The sequence below is a fragment of the Melopsittacus undulatus genome, chromosome 3 (genome assembly GCF_012275295.1).
Source record: "Melopsittacus undulatus isolate bMelUnd1 chromosome 3, bMelUnd1.mat.Z, whole genome shotgun sequence".
In the NCBI taxonomy this organism is placed as follows: Eukaryota; Metazoa; Chordata; class Aves; order Psittaciformes; family Psittaculidae; genus Melopsittacus; species Melopsittacus undulatus.
In genome coordinates, this window is record NC_047529.1 from 98,520,695 (window position 1) to 98,537,803 (window position 17,109).

General features: G+C 50.0%; 1 protein-coding gene across 1 annotated transcript; it reads left to right on the forward strand.

The window, feature by feature from the left end:
• The first annotated feature begins 215 nt into the window (after positions 1-215).
• ABCC10 (ATP binding cassette subfamily C member 10) lies at positions 216-16,774 on the forward strand. The gene is made up of 22 exons (XM_034060610.1): positions 216-357; positions 1,090-1,286; positions 2,240-3,608; positions 4,851-5,078; positions 5,276-5,432; positions 6,137-6,276; positions 6,707-6,786; positions 6,935-7,106; positions 7,696-7,794; positions 8,013-8,202; positions 8,580-8,657; positions 8,997-9,188; positions 9,620-9,755; positions 10,136-10,331; positions 11,120-11,463; positions 11,606-11,775; positions 12,066-12,226; positions 12,641-12,894; positions 13,217-13,362; positions 13,839-13,936; positions 14,136-14,248; positions 16,251-16,774. The coding sequence occupies exons 2-22, from the start codon at positions 1,126-1,128 to the stop codon at positions 16,384-16,386; spliced, it is 4,620 nt and encodes a 1,539-aa protein (XP_033916501.1). The 5' UTR covers positions 216-357; positions 1,090-1,125; the 3' UTR covers positions 16,387-16,774.
• The last annotated feature ends 335 nt before the right edge of the window (positions 16,775-17,109 follow it).

Sequence of the window (17,109 nt, forward strand, 5' to 3'; positions counted from 1 at the left end):
CTTTTGACCTGAATCCCTGACGCTCCCTGTGCTCGCCATCCGCCCGCCGGCGGCACGGCGCGTTACAGGCTGCTGAGCTGGAGCTGCTTGGGAACAGATGATCACTGCTCCCCGGTGCCGCAGGGACCTTACCCGCCGCCTGCAGCCTGGAGCTGCCTCCTGCTCCGCCGGTGCGGTTTGAGGCGCGTCCCCACTTCGTTTCCCACCTCCTGATAGGTGGCCCAGGCGCTAGCGCCTCCCTGCGGCCCCGCTGCCAGGGCTGCGGCGCGTCCTCCCGGCCCACAGGGGGCGCACGGGGTGGCGCTGCGACCTCCCCTTCTGCGGTGAGAGCGGAGGTGGGGGGCGGGACCAACCGAGGTACGGCGAGGGGCAGGGGTCAAAGTTCGCCGTGCGGAGGGGGGTTTTGGGGGGTGGGTAATGGTGCGGCCCGGTGGGACAGGCTGGGAGGGGGCTCCCGTGCCGAGCTTGTGTCCTTCAGCCGGCCCCGGGCTGGGGATGGGCTCAGCCGGTGCGAACGGCAGCCGGTGTAAAGCCGAGGCCCTCCCGGGTGTGCTTCAGCCCCGGGGGGCGGCACCGAGGAGGGAGGCCTGGGGGTGTGCCTCCCCTGGGTAGCCTGAAGGAACTGCCTGGTCTTCTGGTTGGGCGTCAGCATCCTCCAGAGCAACTTGGAGGGTGGTTGAAGTTACATGCTCTCTTTGAAGATGTACATATAATGGATAGATCATTGTTTAAGCAGCTCAAAATGTTTTTTCAAGTGAGCAATATGAAGGCAAATGCTTGCTGATGTTAGTTTCCAAAGGATAAACAGGCCATGGGAAAATAAATCAGCCTGGAAATAAGCAGAAAGCATCAAATTCCCAGAGCACTGGGGTCCCAGGGTGGCTTATGGGGACAAGAAACATGATATAGTTTAAGATGGAGCTTGATTGTTTTGTGGAGTAGATGTTAAGACAGCAAGTGCACAACAGCAGGGCCTGGGCTGTGTGACCCAGGAAGTTGCTTCTATCCCTGCGCTTGTTTCTTATCACAGCTCACCTTGAGCTGGGGCTGTCCCTTTTTATTGTACCTCATGCTGTTCTTCTACCCTAGGAGCTCCTGTCTCTCAGATTGAATTCCCAGCAAAGGATGGAGAACATCCTGGCTGGTTTGTGTGGAACCAGCCCAGAGGATCCACTCCCTGTGTGGGTTCATGGCAGCATTGGCCATTGCTTTAACCAGCTGACATTAAATGTGATTCCTCATGTGGTCCTTGCAGTGGTCAGTGCCTGCTTCCTTGGCACTCCAAGGTATGACAACTAACTTGTCTCACGCTTGGTTATTATACAGAACTGGAGGTGAGGTGGAAAGGCTGGAAATTAGCTCTCCTTAATAATGTATGTGCTTAATACATAATTAGAGAAGAACGCAATATTATAAAGTTATTATGTTTGTCAGCATCCGTTGTAATTCAGAGTGTGTTGTACAATGCTGGTCCCTTCAGAAAGTAATCCAGAAAGAACGAATTGGGTAGTGAGCATAAAATCACTATAGTGATTATAGTGAGAAAATATTTCAAAAGAATTTCAGTGAATGGAGATTGGGGAAACTGAGAGTCTTCTGGGAGAGAATATAAATCCAAGGTGGCATGGAAAATGTAAATAACATAACAAGGCGTTCAGAGAAAACAGAAATTGTTTTTCTGTTTACCCTCTTCTGAAATTCATAAACATGGCAATGTTCAAAGGGTAATAAACCAAATGATAATGAAATATTTTGTTGGGCTATAAATTAGAGACTTTACATATGCAGCATCACTGAAACCAACAGTGATAGAAATAATGCTTCTAGACAAAATATCACAAACACAAGAGAAATCAAGGACCACAGATGAGACACAGAGAACGTGATCATCTGGAATTGGTGCTAAAGAAGTTAAATATAACTTTATTGTTAGTCCTCAAGGTCTGCAGTCCGGTTTGCCCATGAAATATCACAGTTTGCAAACAAATTTGTGCAGATAAATGCTATTCTTTGGTAGCACCTGAATCTCTGGTATTGATCAGATACTGGGCAATATTGGCCTGATGTAGTTGAGCAGTGCCAACATTCTGAAAAGCTACAAATCAAGGGAGGTGAATCCAGGACTTTAAATATGAGTGAATGAGTAAAGAGGGTAAAAGGACAGGAAGAAAGGAGAGTACTGACTGAGAGGTGATGGAATTTCAACTGTAAATTTTTTCTCTGTTCTTTCCTCCTTAAGAATCAGCTCCCGAATGCCTTGCAGGCCAGGATGGGGATGCAGAATCACCGCATCCTTAGTACTTGCTGGCCTGTTCCTTGTTGATACCATCCTAGCCACCATTTCTCAGCAGGAGCTGGGCCCTCTGTACCTGGAAGTGCTTGCCAATGGCACTGCTGCCCTGACATGGTTCACACACAGCCTCGTTCTTCTCACACTCTGCAAGTCCATTTACAGTTTTACCAGAGGCCCTGCGGCCCTGGCACTCCTCACTCTTTTGCCCATACCCTCATTCATCATCACGCTGGTGTGGTACTACCAAAGCGGGACAGCTTGGTCACCTGCCCACCCTGCTGCCTCCTCCAGGTTCGCCATTCTCTGCCTTCAGCTGGCCTCTCTGCTTGTGTATGTGATAGCCTACCTCTTCCCCACTGCTGGCAGGCAAGACTTCCTCTCCATCAATAGCTCCTGGCAACAAGACCAGCTCATCTCAGAGCCAGGGATCCTAGTGCCTGATCAGCAGAGAGTGTCAGAGGATGGTGAGAGCTGGCTCTCACGCTTCTTTTATATTTGGATGAATCCTCTTATGAAATGTGGCTATCAGTGGAAGCTGAACCAACCACAGGATGTCCGTGTACTTCCTCGCCAGCTGGAGGCTGCCAGGGTCTGTGAGCGGTTCTACTCTTGTTGGCAGAAGAAGGCAGCTCTGCACCAAGTAGAGGAGGAGACGGTGTCTCTTACTAGCTCAATCATTGCTGGAGGCGATGGGAATAGCGATGCCCCAGACAGCTTGACCGGTGGCCAGGAGGCCATGCAACTCTTCTCAGCCCTTCATGCAGCCTTTGGGCTTCGTTTCTACTCCCTTGGACTTCTTAAGCTGGCTGGCAACCTGCTGGGTTTCTCAGGTCCTCTGCTTCTGAACCTGCTGGTGAACTTCATGGAGTCACGGCAGGAGCCCCTGAGCCATGGGGTGCTCTATGCCCTCGGGCTCTTTGCTGGCTCCTTCCTGGGTGCTCTTTTGCGGAACCAGTTCAGCTATGAGGTGAACAAGGTGACACTGATGGTGCGGGCTGCCGTCATCTCCGCCATCTACCACAAGGCTCTGCGTGTCAGCAGTGCCAGTGTTACGCGCTTCACAGTGGGGGAAATTGTCAACTTCATGAGCACAGACACCAGCAGGTTGGTCAACTTCTGCCTCAGCTTGCATGAGGTGTGGAGCCTGCCTTTCCAGTTTGCTATTACCCTCTACCTCCTCTACCAGCAAGTGGGGGTAGCATTTCTGGGAGGCTTGGCCCTGGCACTGCTGCTTGTGCCCATAAACAAGGTCATAGCTAACTACATCATGACGAACAACAAGGAGATGCTGAAACACAAGGATGCACGAGTCAAGGTGAGGGCAAGCTGGTCGCTCTGGGACATTAATTCTTTCAGGATTTTCTCTCTGAGTTTGTTGCTATATTTGCTCCCGGAACATCAGCTTTTTGGCTGCTTGTGATGATCCAAAGCTGTTGGAAAAATGCTAGAGGGAGCACACACACTTGGTTCAAAAGTATTTCAGGGTGATGTAGTTTCACCACCCACAAGATAGTGAACCTCTAATGCTTGTCTTGTTCCCTGGGCCAATGCAAGTTCCCTTGCAGGTTTATTTTCTGCATGTAGTACTCAAGGTATAGGACTCCTGATTGCTTTCTCTAGAGATGCTTCCATCTGGGATTGCTCCATCCACCATCCGTGGTGAGGTGGCTTGCCGTCTGGACAAAGGCAATGATCATGAATGTAGTGGTTTTATACTGCTTCAAGCTTAGCACCCTCAGTCATCTTTTCCACAGATTTTTGCATATTTGCTGTGCCATGTCCTTGCCACATCAGACATTAGATTCCCACCTTTTAGCCTTGTATTTCAAATGCAAGGGACAGCACTTTCACTCACCATTTCCATCATGTATTAAATGTAAGTCAGCTCCATGTTAGAACTGTTATGAGCTGTAAACTTACTTCGTTTCCCAACACAAGGTGCATCAAGCTGTAATGGGTAAGCTGGACTTTCTTCAGCTATGAAGGAGAGGTTTGCTGAGTGAAGTCTGTCTTGTTAGTTTAGTTTTGTGTTGAGTACAAACACATCTCAGCTTGCTCTGCACAAGTTGGCCTGAGAGCAGGGATTAAAGGACAGTATGTTAATGGGACAGCTGAGCTGCAGGATGTGCGGCAGTCAGCCTCTGGATACAGGCTAGCTGTGCCAGGGCAGCAGCGGCCTGAGGGTCGGGTGTTATTATCTCAAGGTGCTGTAAGGTCAATGGACGTAAATGGCATCCAGGCTGGGGATAGTAATTCCACATATGCTATCACCTGTGTTGCACATCCTTCACTTGTGAAGTAGGGTAATATTTTGCCTTTTCCGGAGCCATACATGGCACAGGTCGTTGAAAAAGCTCGTGGAATGAGTAAAAGCAAAGTTCCCAGTAGCTGCCACTTGAGTTTATGTCTTTGATAGCAGTGACTGGTTCCTGGTATCTCTAGCCTGGCCCTTAACAGGAGGCAATTGCAAACCTGGCCCCTGCCCAGATGCCTAGCTGACATTTGATGTGTTAGGCAAGCACTGGTTGTTCTATGTGAGTTTCCTCTTTTCCTGCAGCTAATGACAGAGTTCCTGTGTGGCATTCGTGTGATCAAATTTTATGCCTGGGAGAAGCACTTCAGCGCCAGGATAAATGCCTGCCGGGATAAAGAGCTACAGAAGCTACAAGCCATCAAGTACTTGGATGCTGTGTGTGTGTATCTGTGGGCAGCACTGCCTGTTGTAGTTTCCATTACTATTTTCATCACCTATGTCCTCTTGGGTCACCAGCTCACTGCCACAAAGGTGAGTAGGTAGTAGGGAGAGCTCCAGTCTTGTCTCATACAGAGGACAATTTACAGTGGGGCTGCAGTCTCTGGGAAATAACCCCAGCCTGTGTCTCCCCACAGCTCTTCAGGCTCTCACTGATTAAGCTATTTGGAGAATACAAGAGGCGAGGGAGGTCCTGCCTCCAACTCATGGCTATTTCCTTACCCATGCAGGTGTTCACAGCATTGGCCCTTGTCGGGATGCTTATTCTGCCCCTCAACAGCTTCCCGTGGGTGTTGAATGGGACCTTGGAAGCTAAAGTTTCCCTGGATCGAATCCAGTGTTTCCTTGAACTTGTGGACCAAGACCCGGAAGCTTATTATGCTCTAGGTAATGTCAGAGAATGCTGCTGGGCCTGGTACCCTGGCCAGAGGACACTTGGAACAGAGAGCTGAGGTGTGAGGCCGGGGGGCAGTACTGGAGAGCGGCTGGCTGTCATCCCTATCGTTCAAGACATTCAGTTGTCGGGGGCAGAGTGAAGGCACTTCATGTCTGTGGAAAATGGGAGACAAGGCTGCAGCATTCCTCTTTAACAATAGTAGGCTATTGCTTGTCCTCACAAAACCCTGTTGTTAGTGTCCATTTAGAAGAAGCTACTGCTTCCTCTGTCCAAAGGTCTTCTGAAAATGAAATCATCAACAACCTTGGCTTTGCCTGGCAGAAAGGGTTGCATGCATGCCCCTCTCCTAAGCATTCCTGCTCCTTTTCTTTCCTTCCTGGCATTTTGCCAGCTCCCTGCTATTCTTTTACCTTCAACAAGTTATCCTTCGTGTGTCTCCATGACAGCCAACAGGTCACCATGTGCGTCTGGTGGGAGCTGGAAACGGGAGGGTTGGAGGAAGGGAGGTGTAAATTTAAGGGCAGGTTAGCAGGCAAGCATCTCATTTTGTGCTTGGGTTAAGGGCATCATGGCAGTGCCTTGTCTGTGGCCTCATTCATTTGGGAGCAAAGCTGATAGTATCTCTGATGCCAGGTGCATTTAATTTTCTGGTCTTCTCATAGTAGTGCAATGCTATGCTGCTTTTCTCTTGCAGATAGCCCTTCAGGTGCTGCTGTTGCCATGGAGATGCAATGTGCATCCTTCTCATGGGTGCCAATTGAGGAGGAAAGTACCAGGCAGCCCTTATCCACAGGCAGTCTGCAACTGCACATTGAGAACCTGTCAGTGAGAAAGGTGAGCAAGGCTGCAGGAGGTAACAGAGAAGAATGGCACTAGAGAACGGAGCAGAGAGAGCATGTTTTCATGTTCTCCTGGTCTTATGAGCTGTGCATCAAAATTTTCTCTTGGTCAAGAGGCACATATCACAACTCTCAGTGCTGAAGGGTACTGGAGGGGATTCAGGCATGGCTTACAGACAAGAGATAGACTAGCTCCCTCTGCTTTCTATCGCTGCTGAAGGAGAGGACTGGGCAGGGAGCACAGACTTGTGTCCTGCTATACCAGGAGCCTGGTTTACCCAACTACTTCACCCAGCTCTACTGCTGAACCTGTTAGATAATCCTAGTTTGTAACAGCAGTCAGATTTCTTACAGTGGCTCAAGAAATCTGGACAAGCCACTCTGTATTAGCACATCACCTTGCTCTTTTTCATTTCCCTCTGCAGGGGATGCTTCTGGGGGTTATTGGGAAGGTTGGCTCTGGGAAAAGCTCTCTACTTGCAGCCATTGCTGGAGAGCTCATTAAGTAAGTACCCTAAAGACTTCTCCCTGATTGGTCCCTCCATGCCACAGCAGGCAGGGACTATCCAGTGTCATCCTTATTTGTAAGCCATTTTGGTCTGCCAACAGTTCTCCTTTGTTGTCCTTTCTACCCACTTCTGGTGCACTTGCAGACAAGGTGGACAAGTGTATGTTAGTGACCTGGAGCAAGGATTTGGTTTGGCCACACAAGAGCCTTGGATACAGTTTACCACTATCCGAGAGAACATCCTTTTTGGGCGAGAATATGATGCAAGGCTGTATGAGGAGGTGGTGGAGGCCTGTGCCCTTTCTGAGGACCTGAATGTGAGTAGATGACAGCTGGGTTTTTCAGGCAGAGCCTATCAGCAGCTGATGCTTTTTTGGATAAGAAGGAACTTCCCTGGGATCTGGAAGGGCTGAGTCTGTAGTGCTCCTTTCAATAATTCACTGAATTTGAGCCTTATGGCTGTATTAGCCACCAAACCTGGTTGTTATATATGGTAGGAAGCTAGTCTTCTCCTCCCAGTTTATAACCTGGTGCCTGATTTTCTGATGTGACGAGCACTAGGAGCAACTGTTTGCTTTGGTGGGAGCTACAAATACTCTGTAAAGGCAAGATACTTACTTGAGTTTTATTTTTATTTATTTCAGTTATCTTAGACTAGAAGTTGTTCTCAGTAGATAGTTCAGATGTGGCCACCATATTGTGGCGTGTAAGAGAGTTTAGTTGCATAAATGCCAAGCTTGCCAATTGTCTGCAGAACCAGTGTATAGACTGTTGCATGATTTAATTTTTGGCAAGGTGTCACCCTAAGGAATTATTGCCAGAGGCAGGGGAGGTTCCCCACTGTCCTGGCTCTGGGTCCCCAGTAGTTTCCTGTCCCTTCTAAGCATATTTTCTTGAACGTTTCAGATTTTACCAGCAGGTGACCAGACAGAGGTGGGTGAAAATGGTGTGACACTCAGTGGGGGACAGAAAGCTCGAATAGCCCTTGCCAGAGCCGTTTACCAGGTAAATAGCAAAGCAGTCATGCTGTGGCAGATTGTGCCCAGTGCTAAGTCAGATGTAAAGAAGCTGGAAGTACCCAGCTCTACAGTGTGTTCTGGCAGCATGTCTTAAACCACATTGTGCTGGCCTAAATGTGCTGGTGGTTCACCACACAGCAGCACTTGCACTTTTCATTACAGCAGGGCCTGCAACTGTATCCTTGTCTTTTGTCTCCCTCTCAGGAGAAAGAGTTTTACCTCCTTGATGATCCCCTGGCTGCTGTTGATGCAGAGGTAGCCAACCATCTTATGCAGAAATGCATTCTTGGAGTTCTCAAACACAAGACCAGGATCCTTTGCACCCACAGGACAGAGTTTCTGGAGAAGGCTGATGCCTTATTGTTGATAGACAATGGCAGAATAATTAAGACAGGTACACTAGCTGTCCTGTCATGCATTCATTCATGGCTGTGTGTCAGTCTTGAAATGGCTTAAGCAAAGATGGACATGAGGGAGCAGGATTAACTAGTGGGAACCCTGTGATAAAGAGCTTGAGGACTCTGCTTGTGGGCAAAGATGGGGTGGAAGGGAATGTGCAGATGCACAGATAAAACAGGATACCCTAGAGCTAGGGGGCTAAGGCAGAAGGCCATAGCAGGTTATATGGAGCAGGGCCTTCAAGGGTGCAGGTACTGTGAGAGAAAACAGGAAATGTTATGAGAGAACAAAACTGCCATTTCATAGCAAGAGGCAGTGAATAACTGACAGCTGTTCCTACCAGACTGAAGTTTTATATGTCTCTCTTTCCAGGTACACCAGCCGATATCTTGCCACTCGTGGAATTCTTCCCCAAGTTCAAGAATATGGACAAGAGGCAGAAGAATAAAGGTCTGTATGTGGCAAACTTGAGGGGGACTGGGCCAGCACAGCTCAGCTGACCACCCAGACAGAACCTGTACCTGACAGCTGCTGGCCTTGGAGCAGTGTGTGCATAGAGGAGGGGAAGCCCTTGTGTCATTGGATATTAGTCTGGAGCACTGTTTGAATCTTGTCCCACTTGTGGTCCAGCTTTGAAGGTCTGCCAGGATTGGTGCACTATCTTGAAAGAGGAAAGAGGAGGAAAAAAAAGTCTCCCTCATAGCCTAGACTTGCTCTATACACAGCAAGGAGCAGCTGCAGGAAGAACTTACATTACACTGACCTTTGCTTTTACTTCCATTCCCACAGCCCCTAATGAACAGGGTGAAGAAGAGGCTGTAGAGATAGAGGCAGAAGAAACAACCCCAAACAATCATCTAATCCACAAGGAGGAAGAGAAGAAAGAAGGGGCAGTAGCTTTTCAGGTTTACAAGGCATATTGGCTGGCAGTGGGCAGCTGCTTGGCATTATCCATTCTCTTCTCTTTGTTCCTGATGCAAGGTGAGGGAATGGCCCAGCAGCACACCTCTCTTTAGACATTCGTTGCCTCTCATTCCCTGGTTGTGTGGAGTCCAGGGAATAAAAGAGGCTAGGGGTTTAATTGCTCTCCCTACAGCAGAAAGATCCCTGTTCTTTTCCCCAGGCTAACATATCACAGTTGTGAGGGGGTGCATGTGGCAGCAGGATCTGGCATCTTACTGCTGCAGTTGTGTGTCTGCTTCTCTAGCACTGCCCTGTTGCTGCTGCAGCTCAAGGCTGTTACCTTGCTCCTAGTTCACTACTAACAGTGGAGCATGCAGGCAGGGGACAACTAGACTGGGCAGTGAGGCAATAACAAAAGTTGTCCAGGAGCTTCCCCTCCAGCTTTTCTGCTTCATATTTGCTGATTGGAAGGTTGAATCCCTCTTTATGTAGTCTGTCTTTCTTTGTAGCATCCAGAAATATTTCAGATTGGTGGCTCTCACACTGGATCTCCAGCATATCCCAGACAGCAAATACTTCTGTGATGGTCTGCTCAGCTTCCCCACCTTCCCCAGAGTTGCTTCTCTTCTCCATTGTTGGGCTTGTGTAAGTGAATCTGGTCAGGAGATGCCAACAGGAACACACTCCCATTTTTGCCTTTAACTGCATTTCCTGTGAAGATCCTTTTTGAGAGCAGGGATAAACTGACCACCCCACTGCAGGGGATCTGAGTGGCTGCTTTTACAAAGCGAATCAAAATCTCACCTGATGAGGGGCCCAAAGGGCTTCTGCCTGGGGCTGATGGATGCTAGCTGCATAGTAATCAAAGCATTTGTCACAGCAAGCCAAAGGGGTATCACAGGAGTATCAGGTTTAAGTGTCCTGGTTTTCCCTTGAGCATGCTCCTGGGTTCTCCTGCCCTATCTGTGAGTTTACTGTCATGGGGACCTTAGCAGATTCTTAATCTTCTTTCTTCTGTGTTCCAGCTCCCCCATTCAGGCTTTGGACACCACCCCAGCCCCTTCCAATGGCTCACTGGATGTGAATTTTTACCTGATAGTTTATGGAAGTATTGCAGGGGCCAACTCCCTCTTCACCATTCTTCGGGCCTTCCTCTTTGCTTATGGCACTATCCATGCTGCCACTGTCATTCACAACCGACTGCTCCACAGGGCTCTAAAGGTAATGGTCAAAAAGTCCAGGGCAGGCTGAGGCTTCTTCAAGTCACTCTGCCTTGACACTTTTCTCCTAGTTGGGAGTAAGGGTTTGGGAGGTGGATTAGGGTTTCTGCTGGTATTAGCTGATTATATCCAAAAAGGGCTGCACCACAGCCAGCACAAAGGACCAATGAGCTGAGGTTCTAAATTTGTCTCTTAAACCTTGTTCCATTCCATGGTGGGGGAGTCATGACTACCACCTGCATCTATTTATTCATTAGGCTTAGATATATAGGAAGATGAAGGCAAATTGAATCAAAGTAGCTTTTGCTACTCATCATGAGCTCAGATTCAGATGAAATTGGAAGGAATCATTAAGCAAGATTTAGGGCTGATGCTGGCATGTGCCAGTTAACTTTCTTTAGTATTTGGGGCATCCTTGGGTTCTTGGGCTAGAGTAGGGATTAAAGGTTTGGAAGATAGGATTAGAGACTAGGATTAGAGGGTTGTCTCACTGGCTGCTGATGGGCCAGTATGGGATCTGAGTCACTGCTATCTCAGTAGCTGTCTGCCATTCACCACAGAAGGGCTTCTTCCTTTTACCACATAAACAGCATGAGTTACTTGGCTGCAAGTGGATGCTGGCTTTGGAATCTGAGATTTCTTCTTCAGCTGAGGAAAGGAAGGGATCTGTCATAGCCACCCCTTTGTGGCCTTATCTGCTGCCCATGGTGCTGATCTCCTGGGCACTGTTCTGTGGCTGGATCTCACTGTAGCTGCATGGTTCTTACTTTTTGGTTCCCTTGTTGCCAGGCCACAGTTACCTTCTTTGACACCACACCAACAGGCCGGATCCTGAACCGCTTCTCCTCAGACATGTACAGTGTGGATGACAGCCTGCCATTTATCCTCAACATCTTTCTGGCCAATATGTATGGGCTTTTGGGCATGTTGGTGATAATCACCTATGGCCTCCCTTGGATTGGTCTGATTTTAATCCCCTTGGCTGCCCTCTACTTCTTCATCCAGCGCTATTACCGGCGCACATCCCGGGAGCTGAAACGCCTTTACAGTATCACCCTGTCACCTATTTACACTCACTTCTCAGAGACCCTCTCAGGACTGAGCAGTATCAGAGCCATGAGGGCAACACAAAGGTGAGTAGAAAAAAGAGCACCCAGAGAGCCAGAGCTTTGAGTTATATACCAGGGCCTGTCTGATATGGGGCTAATTATAGGGTGGTCTGGGGCAGCAGGAATGGAGGTTAAGTACTGTAAACCTCTGTTGTGTACCTGCCAGGTTTGAGTTGGAGAATCAGCTGCTTCTGGAGCAGAACCAGCACTGTCTCTTTGCCAGCAACACAGCAATGCAGTGGCTGGACATTCGCTTGCAGATGATTGGAGTTGCTGTGGTGACTGCTATTGCAGGAATTGCTATTATCCAGCACCAGAAGCAACTGGGAAATCCAGGTAGGCTGCCAGGAATTGTTCTGTGCCCACACCTAGGCTGTGACCAAGGGGTTCCTCCTCTCCTAGCCCAGTTATCTACATGGGCTTATCTACATGGGATAAGATCCAGAGCTCCTGCTCCCTGTCTCTCAGCAACTCACCCACAGCTCGTGTTCTCCTCCTGTGTGTCCCCATCCTCAAGTGGGATCCCAGACTCCAGGGTGCTGACTTCTTTGTTTCTTTGTCCTGCCACCAAGATCCCAGCTCCTTCTCTGCCAATAACATTCTTGCTTATGCTTTTGTCCTTGCAGGGCTTGTGGGTCTGGCACTCTCATATGCCCTGTCAGTCACAAACCTCCTCTCAGGCCTCATTTCCAGCTTCACTCTGACAGAGACCATGATGGTGAGTGTGGAGCGGACAGAGGAATACAGCACAGACATCCCCATGGAGCCCCAGGATAAACTGGTCCAGGTAAAAGCTCAAATATGTTCTCTAGGACAGGCCCATATTTTGACTCTGTGCCCTGCACTGGCCACCTGGGGAGATTGCAGGGTTCCAGTTAATAAGTGGAGGTCCCTCTGCCTTAGAAACCACATTGATTGCTCATCCTTTACCAGTATGTCTCCTGGGGGAGATGAATCTTTGGCCAGAGTTGGTGGAAGTTGGAATGGTGGGAAGGGGTAGGAAAGCAGAACAGGTGGTGGGTCCAAGCTGTGAGAGAAAAACAAGCCTAGAAGGGGGCTGGAATTGGAGCAGTGCTGTGCATTGGGTCTGCTCAGAAGCCAGACAGCCATCCAGAGGGATAAATGGGACTTGGCCTGTGGGGAGGCGAGACTGAAGATGATAGTGGGTCACTACCCTGTCTCACCTATGCATCCCTTTTAGGTTGCTGCTGACTGGCCAAGTCGGGGGCTTGTGGAGTTCCAGCAAGTGGTCCTGGCCTACCGAGCAGGCTTGCCTAATGCACTTGATGGTGTGAACTTCACCATTTACCCTGGAGAGAAGGTGGGGATTGTGGGTCGCACAGGATCTGGAAAATCCACCCTTTTCTTGGCCCTTTTCCGCATGCTGGAGCTGAAATCAGGACAGATTCTCCTAGATGGTGTCAACAGCAAGCTGGTGGGCTTGGACGAGCTGAGGTATGGAGGGCTGAGCACAGTGGAGGGTAGCTGGTGGGGGCTGGAGGCTGAGAGCTGCCAGTGGCTGGGTACCAAAGAGAAGAATGAGGAGCAAAGGACTTATAATCATGGCACCCTCTTGCTGATTGTGGCAGTTTCTTATGAGTTGCTCAGTTGTTTCTAAACAGCTGTGCTAAAGAAACCAGGCTGAGTGTGTTACCTATGTCTCTTTGCCTCTAAAATATGCAGCAAGCAGACACCCCACCCCAGGAAGGAAAAAATGCAGGCCTTTGTTTTTCTGTGGAACCCACCCCATGAGCCCTCAGCTCTCATTTGGTTGCAGATCTAGGCTGGCCATCATCCCCCAGGATCCGTTTCTGTTCAGTGGCTCAATCCGAGAGAACTTGGACCCCCAGGGAAAACGGACAGATGCTGAGCTCCAGGAGGTGCTAGAGCAGTGCCATCTGTGGGATACTATTATTCAGATGGGTGAGTCTGAACCCAGTGAGAAGCAGCTGGTGAGCCCTGGTACCGAGACAGGGCAGAAGGCCTTAGCTCAGTCAGGGAGATGAGGAAAAGGGCCAGGTGAATGCATTAGGGAGCTGGTTAGATGAGCACAAGGACCAGGGTGGGAACAGGTCTGTGGGAGTTAGTGGCATTCCATGAGGGTTAGTGGCAAGGTACTGGCAGATGATGGATTGGGTGGCAGGATCTTGCTGATGACACCTGGCCCCAGTGGATGTTACAGCAGAGCCTGAGAGATAAGCCAGCCCCTAGTTCTAGGGGACTGTGGCATTTCTGTGCCACATGTTGCTTGCATCCAAGCATAAAGGCTCTGTTTCCTGATGCCTGGGCTTGAGCAGGATTGGGATATTGAGTGTTTCTGGGAAAGCCCCAGGCTGGGGAAGCTGTCTGGGGTCCTGCGCAGAGCCTGGTGGTGTGACTGCTGAGCTTGACTCCCACAGGTGGATTGGACAGCGAGCTGGGGGAGAGGGGAAAGAGTCTGTCTGTGGGCCAGAGGCAGCTGGTGTGTCTGGCGAGAGCCCTCCTGACGAAGGCCAAGGTGAGTGTTCTGCCTCCCCACAGCAGGGGGGAAGGGGAATGTGAGCTGCTGATGGGTGTGTGGAAGCAGCAGAGTCCTCCAGAGTTGGGGTGTGATGGCAGCAGACATCCTGTGCTACCTCCTCTGGCTTTCCCTCGGGAGGGATTGGGGTGTCCTGTGAGGCGCTTGGGGAGCTCCCATTACTCTCTGCCCCTGGCAGGTACTGTGCATTGATGAAGCCACAGCCAGTGTGGATCAGAAGACAGACCAGCTGCTGCAGCAGACCATCCGCCAGCGCTTTGCTGACAAAACTGTTCTGACAATCGCTCACAGGTACGGAGGAAGCAGCACTCTGTGCCTAAATTCATCCCACCACTCACAGGAAGAGGTGGAGCTATTCTACCATGCCGGGGCCTTGAGCTGAGCAGGAAGGACTCTATGATGAGGCTTTTCAAGTGCAAAAGGCAGGATCTTGCCTACTTGCCTTTTTTGCTTTATTTGCCGTGGGTGCTGAGAACAACTGGATGTGAAAATGTTGTACCCAGGAACTGGGGGACAGCAAAGGGCAAAAAGCCGCATTGTATGGCAGATGGCTCTTCCTGGGCGCTGCTGCTTGGGACTGGGGAGTGAATGGGACCTCGTGGTTCTGCCAGTTTAGAGCAAGGAGTAATGGACAGCTAACTGTCTTGTGGAAAGGAGCAGCACGGAGACCGGGTAGGAGCAGGTATCTCCGGCTCAGTAGAGGGCACTACAGGACAGCCGTGGCTAAGGGCTGCAGCCAGTTCCTGGGCAGGCAGAATGCTGGGTGTCTTGTTTCCAAAGACCAGGCAAAACACAGCAACAATGTCTGCCCCGCAGATGAGAAATTTAGAGTTAGAGCAGGGAGAGTAGCTAGTTGCAGGCGGAGGGTGGAGGGCAAAACATGAATACCGTGGATACTGGGAAGGGATGGGTCAGCATTAGGTAGTGCCATCTGCCCAGGGTGCTCTTACTCATGCCAAATGGAGAAGAGTTTGGAGGAGGGTTATGCAGTTGTATGGAGGGTGTTTTCAAAACACAAGTGATACCACAAAAAAATAAAAACCAAATAAGCAGGGGCTGGTGTCCTGGTGCACAGAAGTGGGAGGGGTGGGTAACAGGGTGGGCTGGGCATGGAAAGTGAATTGGGTGGGTCTAGTTAAATGCATGAGATAGGACGGAGGCAGGAGGAGTGTGGAGGGAATGTGTTTCATACACTAGGGATATTATGCCTAAATAGAGTAGAAAGGTAAGAGCACCGTGGGCTGAGGTGTGTGCTTGGGTTGGGTGGAGGGAGGCCACCTCTGATGGAGGAGTAACTAGAGAGGAGAACCAGCAGAGGAAGGAGTGGCAGAAGGTGAGGCAGCAAGACTGGGTTGAAGATGGCCCTGGCCCCTCTTGCACTGGATTGAGGAGAGATGGGGGAGAGCAGTAAAGAAAGAGCAGTGGTAATGGAGTTGTTTTGTACCCGTGGTTCTTCCATGCCATTCAGCTTTGGGTGAACCATAATTGGATGATTGGGTGAAAATCTAGGCTGGGAAATGATACAGTACTTGTCACTTGCCCCTCCACGTCACTTCCAGTGATGCAGCCTGGCACTCTTTTGGGGATGGATGTGTAACCAAAGTCCTTAACTCCACAATACTTTCTGCCTGTTCAAATTGTGTACAATGTCTTCCAGATTTATAGGGCTGTAGTTCAGCACTGAACAGGACATGACTGTGCAAAGACATTCCTACTGCCCTGTCTTCCCTCCCCAGGGCCAGAGGTTGTTGCCATGCTTAGTAATTTGGTCAGAACAGGGCGCACACATGTGGTGTGGGTGTGGTGGTTGGCAGTCTGGCAACTACAAGTCCACTGGTGGTGACAGTGTAAGCAGAGATGCCAGATAGCTGGGGAGTGGCAGCTGATGCTCAAGTCCACTTCTGCAGCCCTCAGGAGGTGGCAGGTGAGGAAATGTAGGGGCAAACACAAGCAACTCAATAACTCTCCTGTGGAACAGAGACATCTTGTGCAACCCTAGAATCAGGTGTGCCCTGAGCTTTCCCTCCAGAGAGCTTTCCTCTGTGCTCCTGATGGCCTGCTGTGCCCAGCAGCAGAACTGTATTGCTGTGCTCTCCTAAGAGGTGGTGCATTTCAGCAGCATGCAGAGGCTTTCTGGGAGCTGGACTGCAGTGTGCCCCTGAGTGCAAAGGGAGATGGTCCACAGATGCTGATGTTGGCAATATCTTGGGACACCCCTTGACAGCAGGGGAAGCAGTATTCAGGGTTTCTCCTCAGATACACCAACATGTGTCTTGGTATTTGCTGTCCACAGGTTGAACACCATCCTGGACTCAGACCGTGTGCTGGTGATGCAGGCTGGGAGAGTGGCAGAGCTGGATTCACCCACTCGCCTAAGCCAGAAAGATGGCTCCTTGTTCCAGCACCTCCTGCACAGCGGACAGCAGTGACTTCCTCCTGGGCTGAGCCTAGGCAGCCCTCCTGGCTCTGTGCCTGGCTTTCCCATCACCTCAGCTATCAGCCCTGTCACTGCAGGGCCAGTAGCTGCTGAGGTGAGAGAAGGGTTTATTCCTGCCTGCAGACAGTGATTGTGGGTCCTCAGGGATTCCCCAAGGCTCCTGCATGGCACTGCAGCCTTTCCTTTAGTAGGGAAGATGGGATCTGGTGCTTAAGGCCATGCAAGCCTGGCTGTTGGGATACTGCTCCCCTCCAAGGCTCTCCTTTGAAATGACAGAGGGATTTTCTGCTCACTGAACAATCAGTGAATCCTGATCTGAGACTTAGTCTCACATGTACAATTTAAAATAAAAGTGGAAACATCCTTGTGAAGCTCTGTTATTCAAGTCCCTGTCCCCTTTCCCTGAGACATAGTCTTCCTTATGACATACAGCAGTAGTGCCCTCTCTGCACAAAGACAACCCTATTTCCTCCCTATGTTCAGAGGACACTGACCCTTCAAAGCCCAGAAGATTGCACCTGGCGACCTTGCTGCTCTTCCTCCACTTTACAGTGGAAAAGCCCTTCCTCTGAAGAGGCAGAATGTGGTTGGTTACGTTAAAGGCCTCTAAAGCTAGTTTGCTCCAAGACCACTTTTCCAAGGGGAACTCTCTATCTCTCCTGCCCTGCTCCCAGCTGCACAAACCCACAGCTGCTTTCAGTTTTGGGACCAGGTT

Coding starts and splice junctions, on each gene's coding strand:
- ABCC10 (XM_034060610.1), top strand. CDS start 1,126: ATGGAGAACATCCTGGCTGGTTTGTGTGGAACCAGCCCAGAGGATCCA. Junction 1,287..2,239: donor TGCTTCCTTGGCACTCCAAG/GTATGACAACTA, acceptor TTCCTCCTTAAG/AATCAGCTCCCGAATGCCTT. Junction 5,079..5,275: donor ACCAGCTCACTGCCACAAAG/GTGAGTAGGTAG, acceptor TTACCCATGCAG/GTGTTCACAGCATTGGCCCT.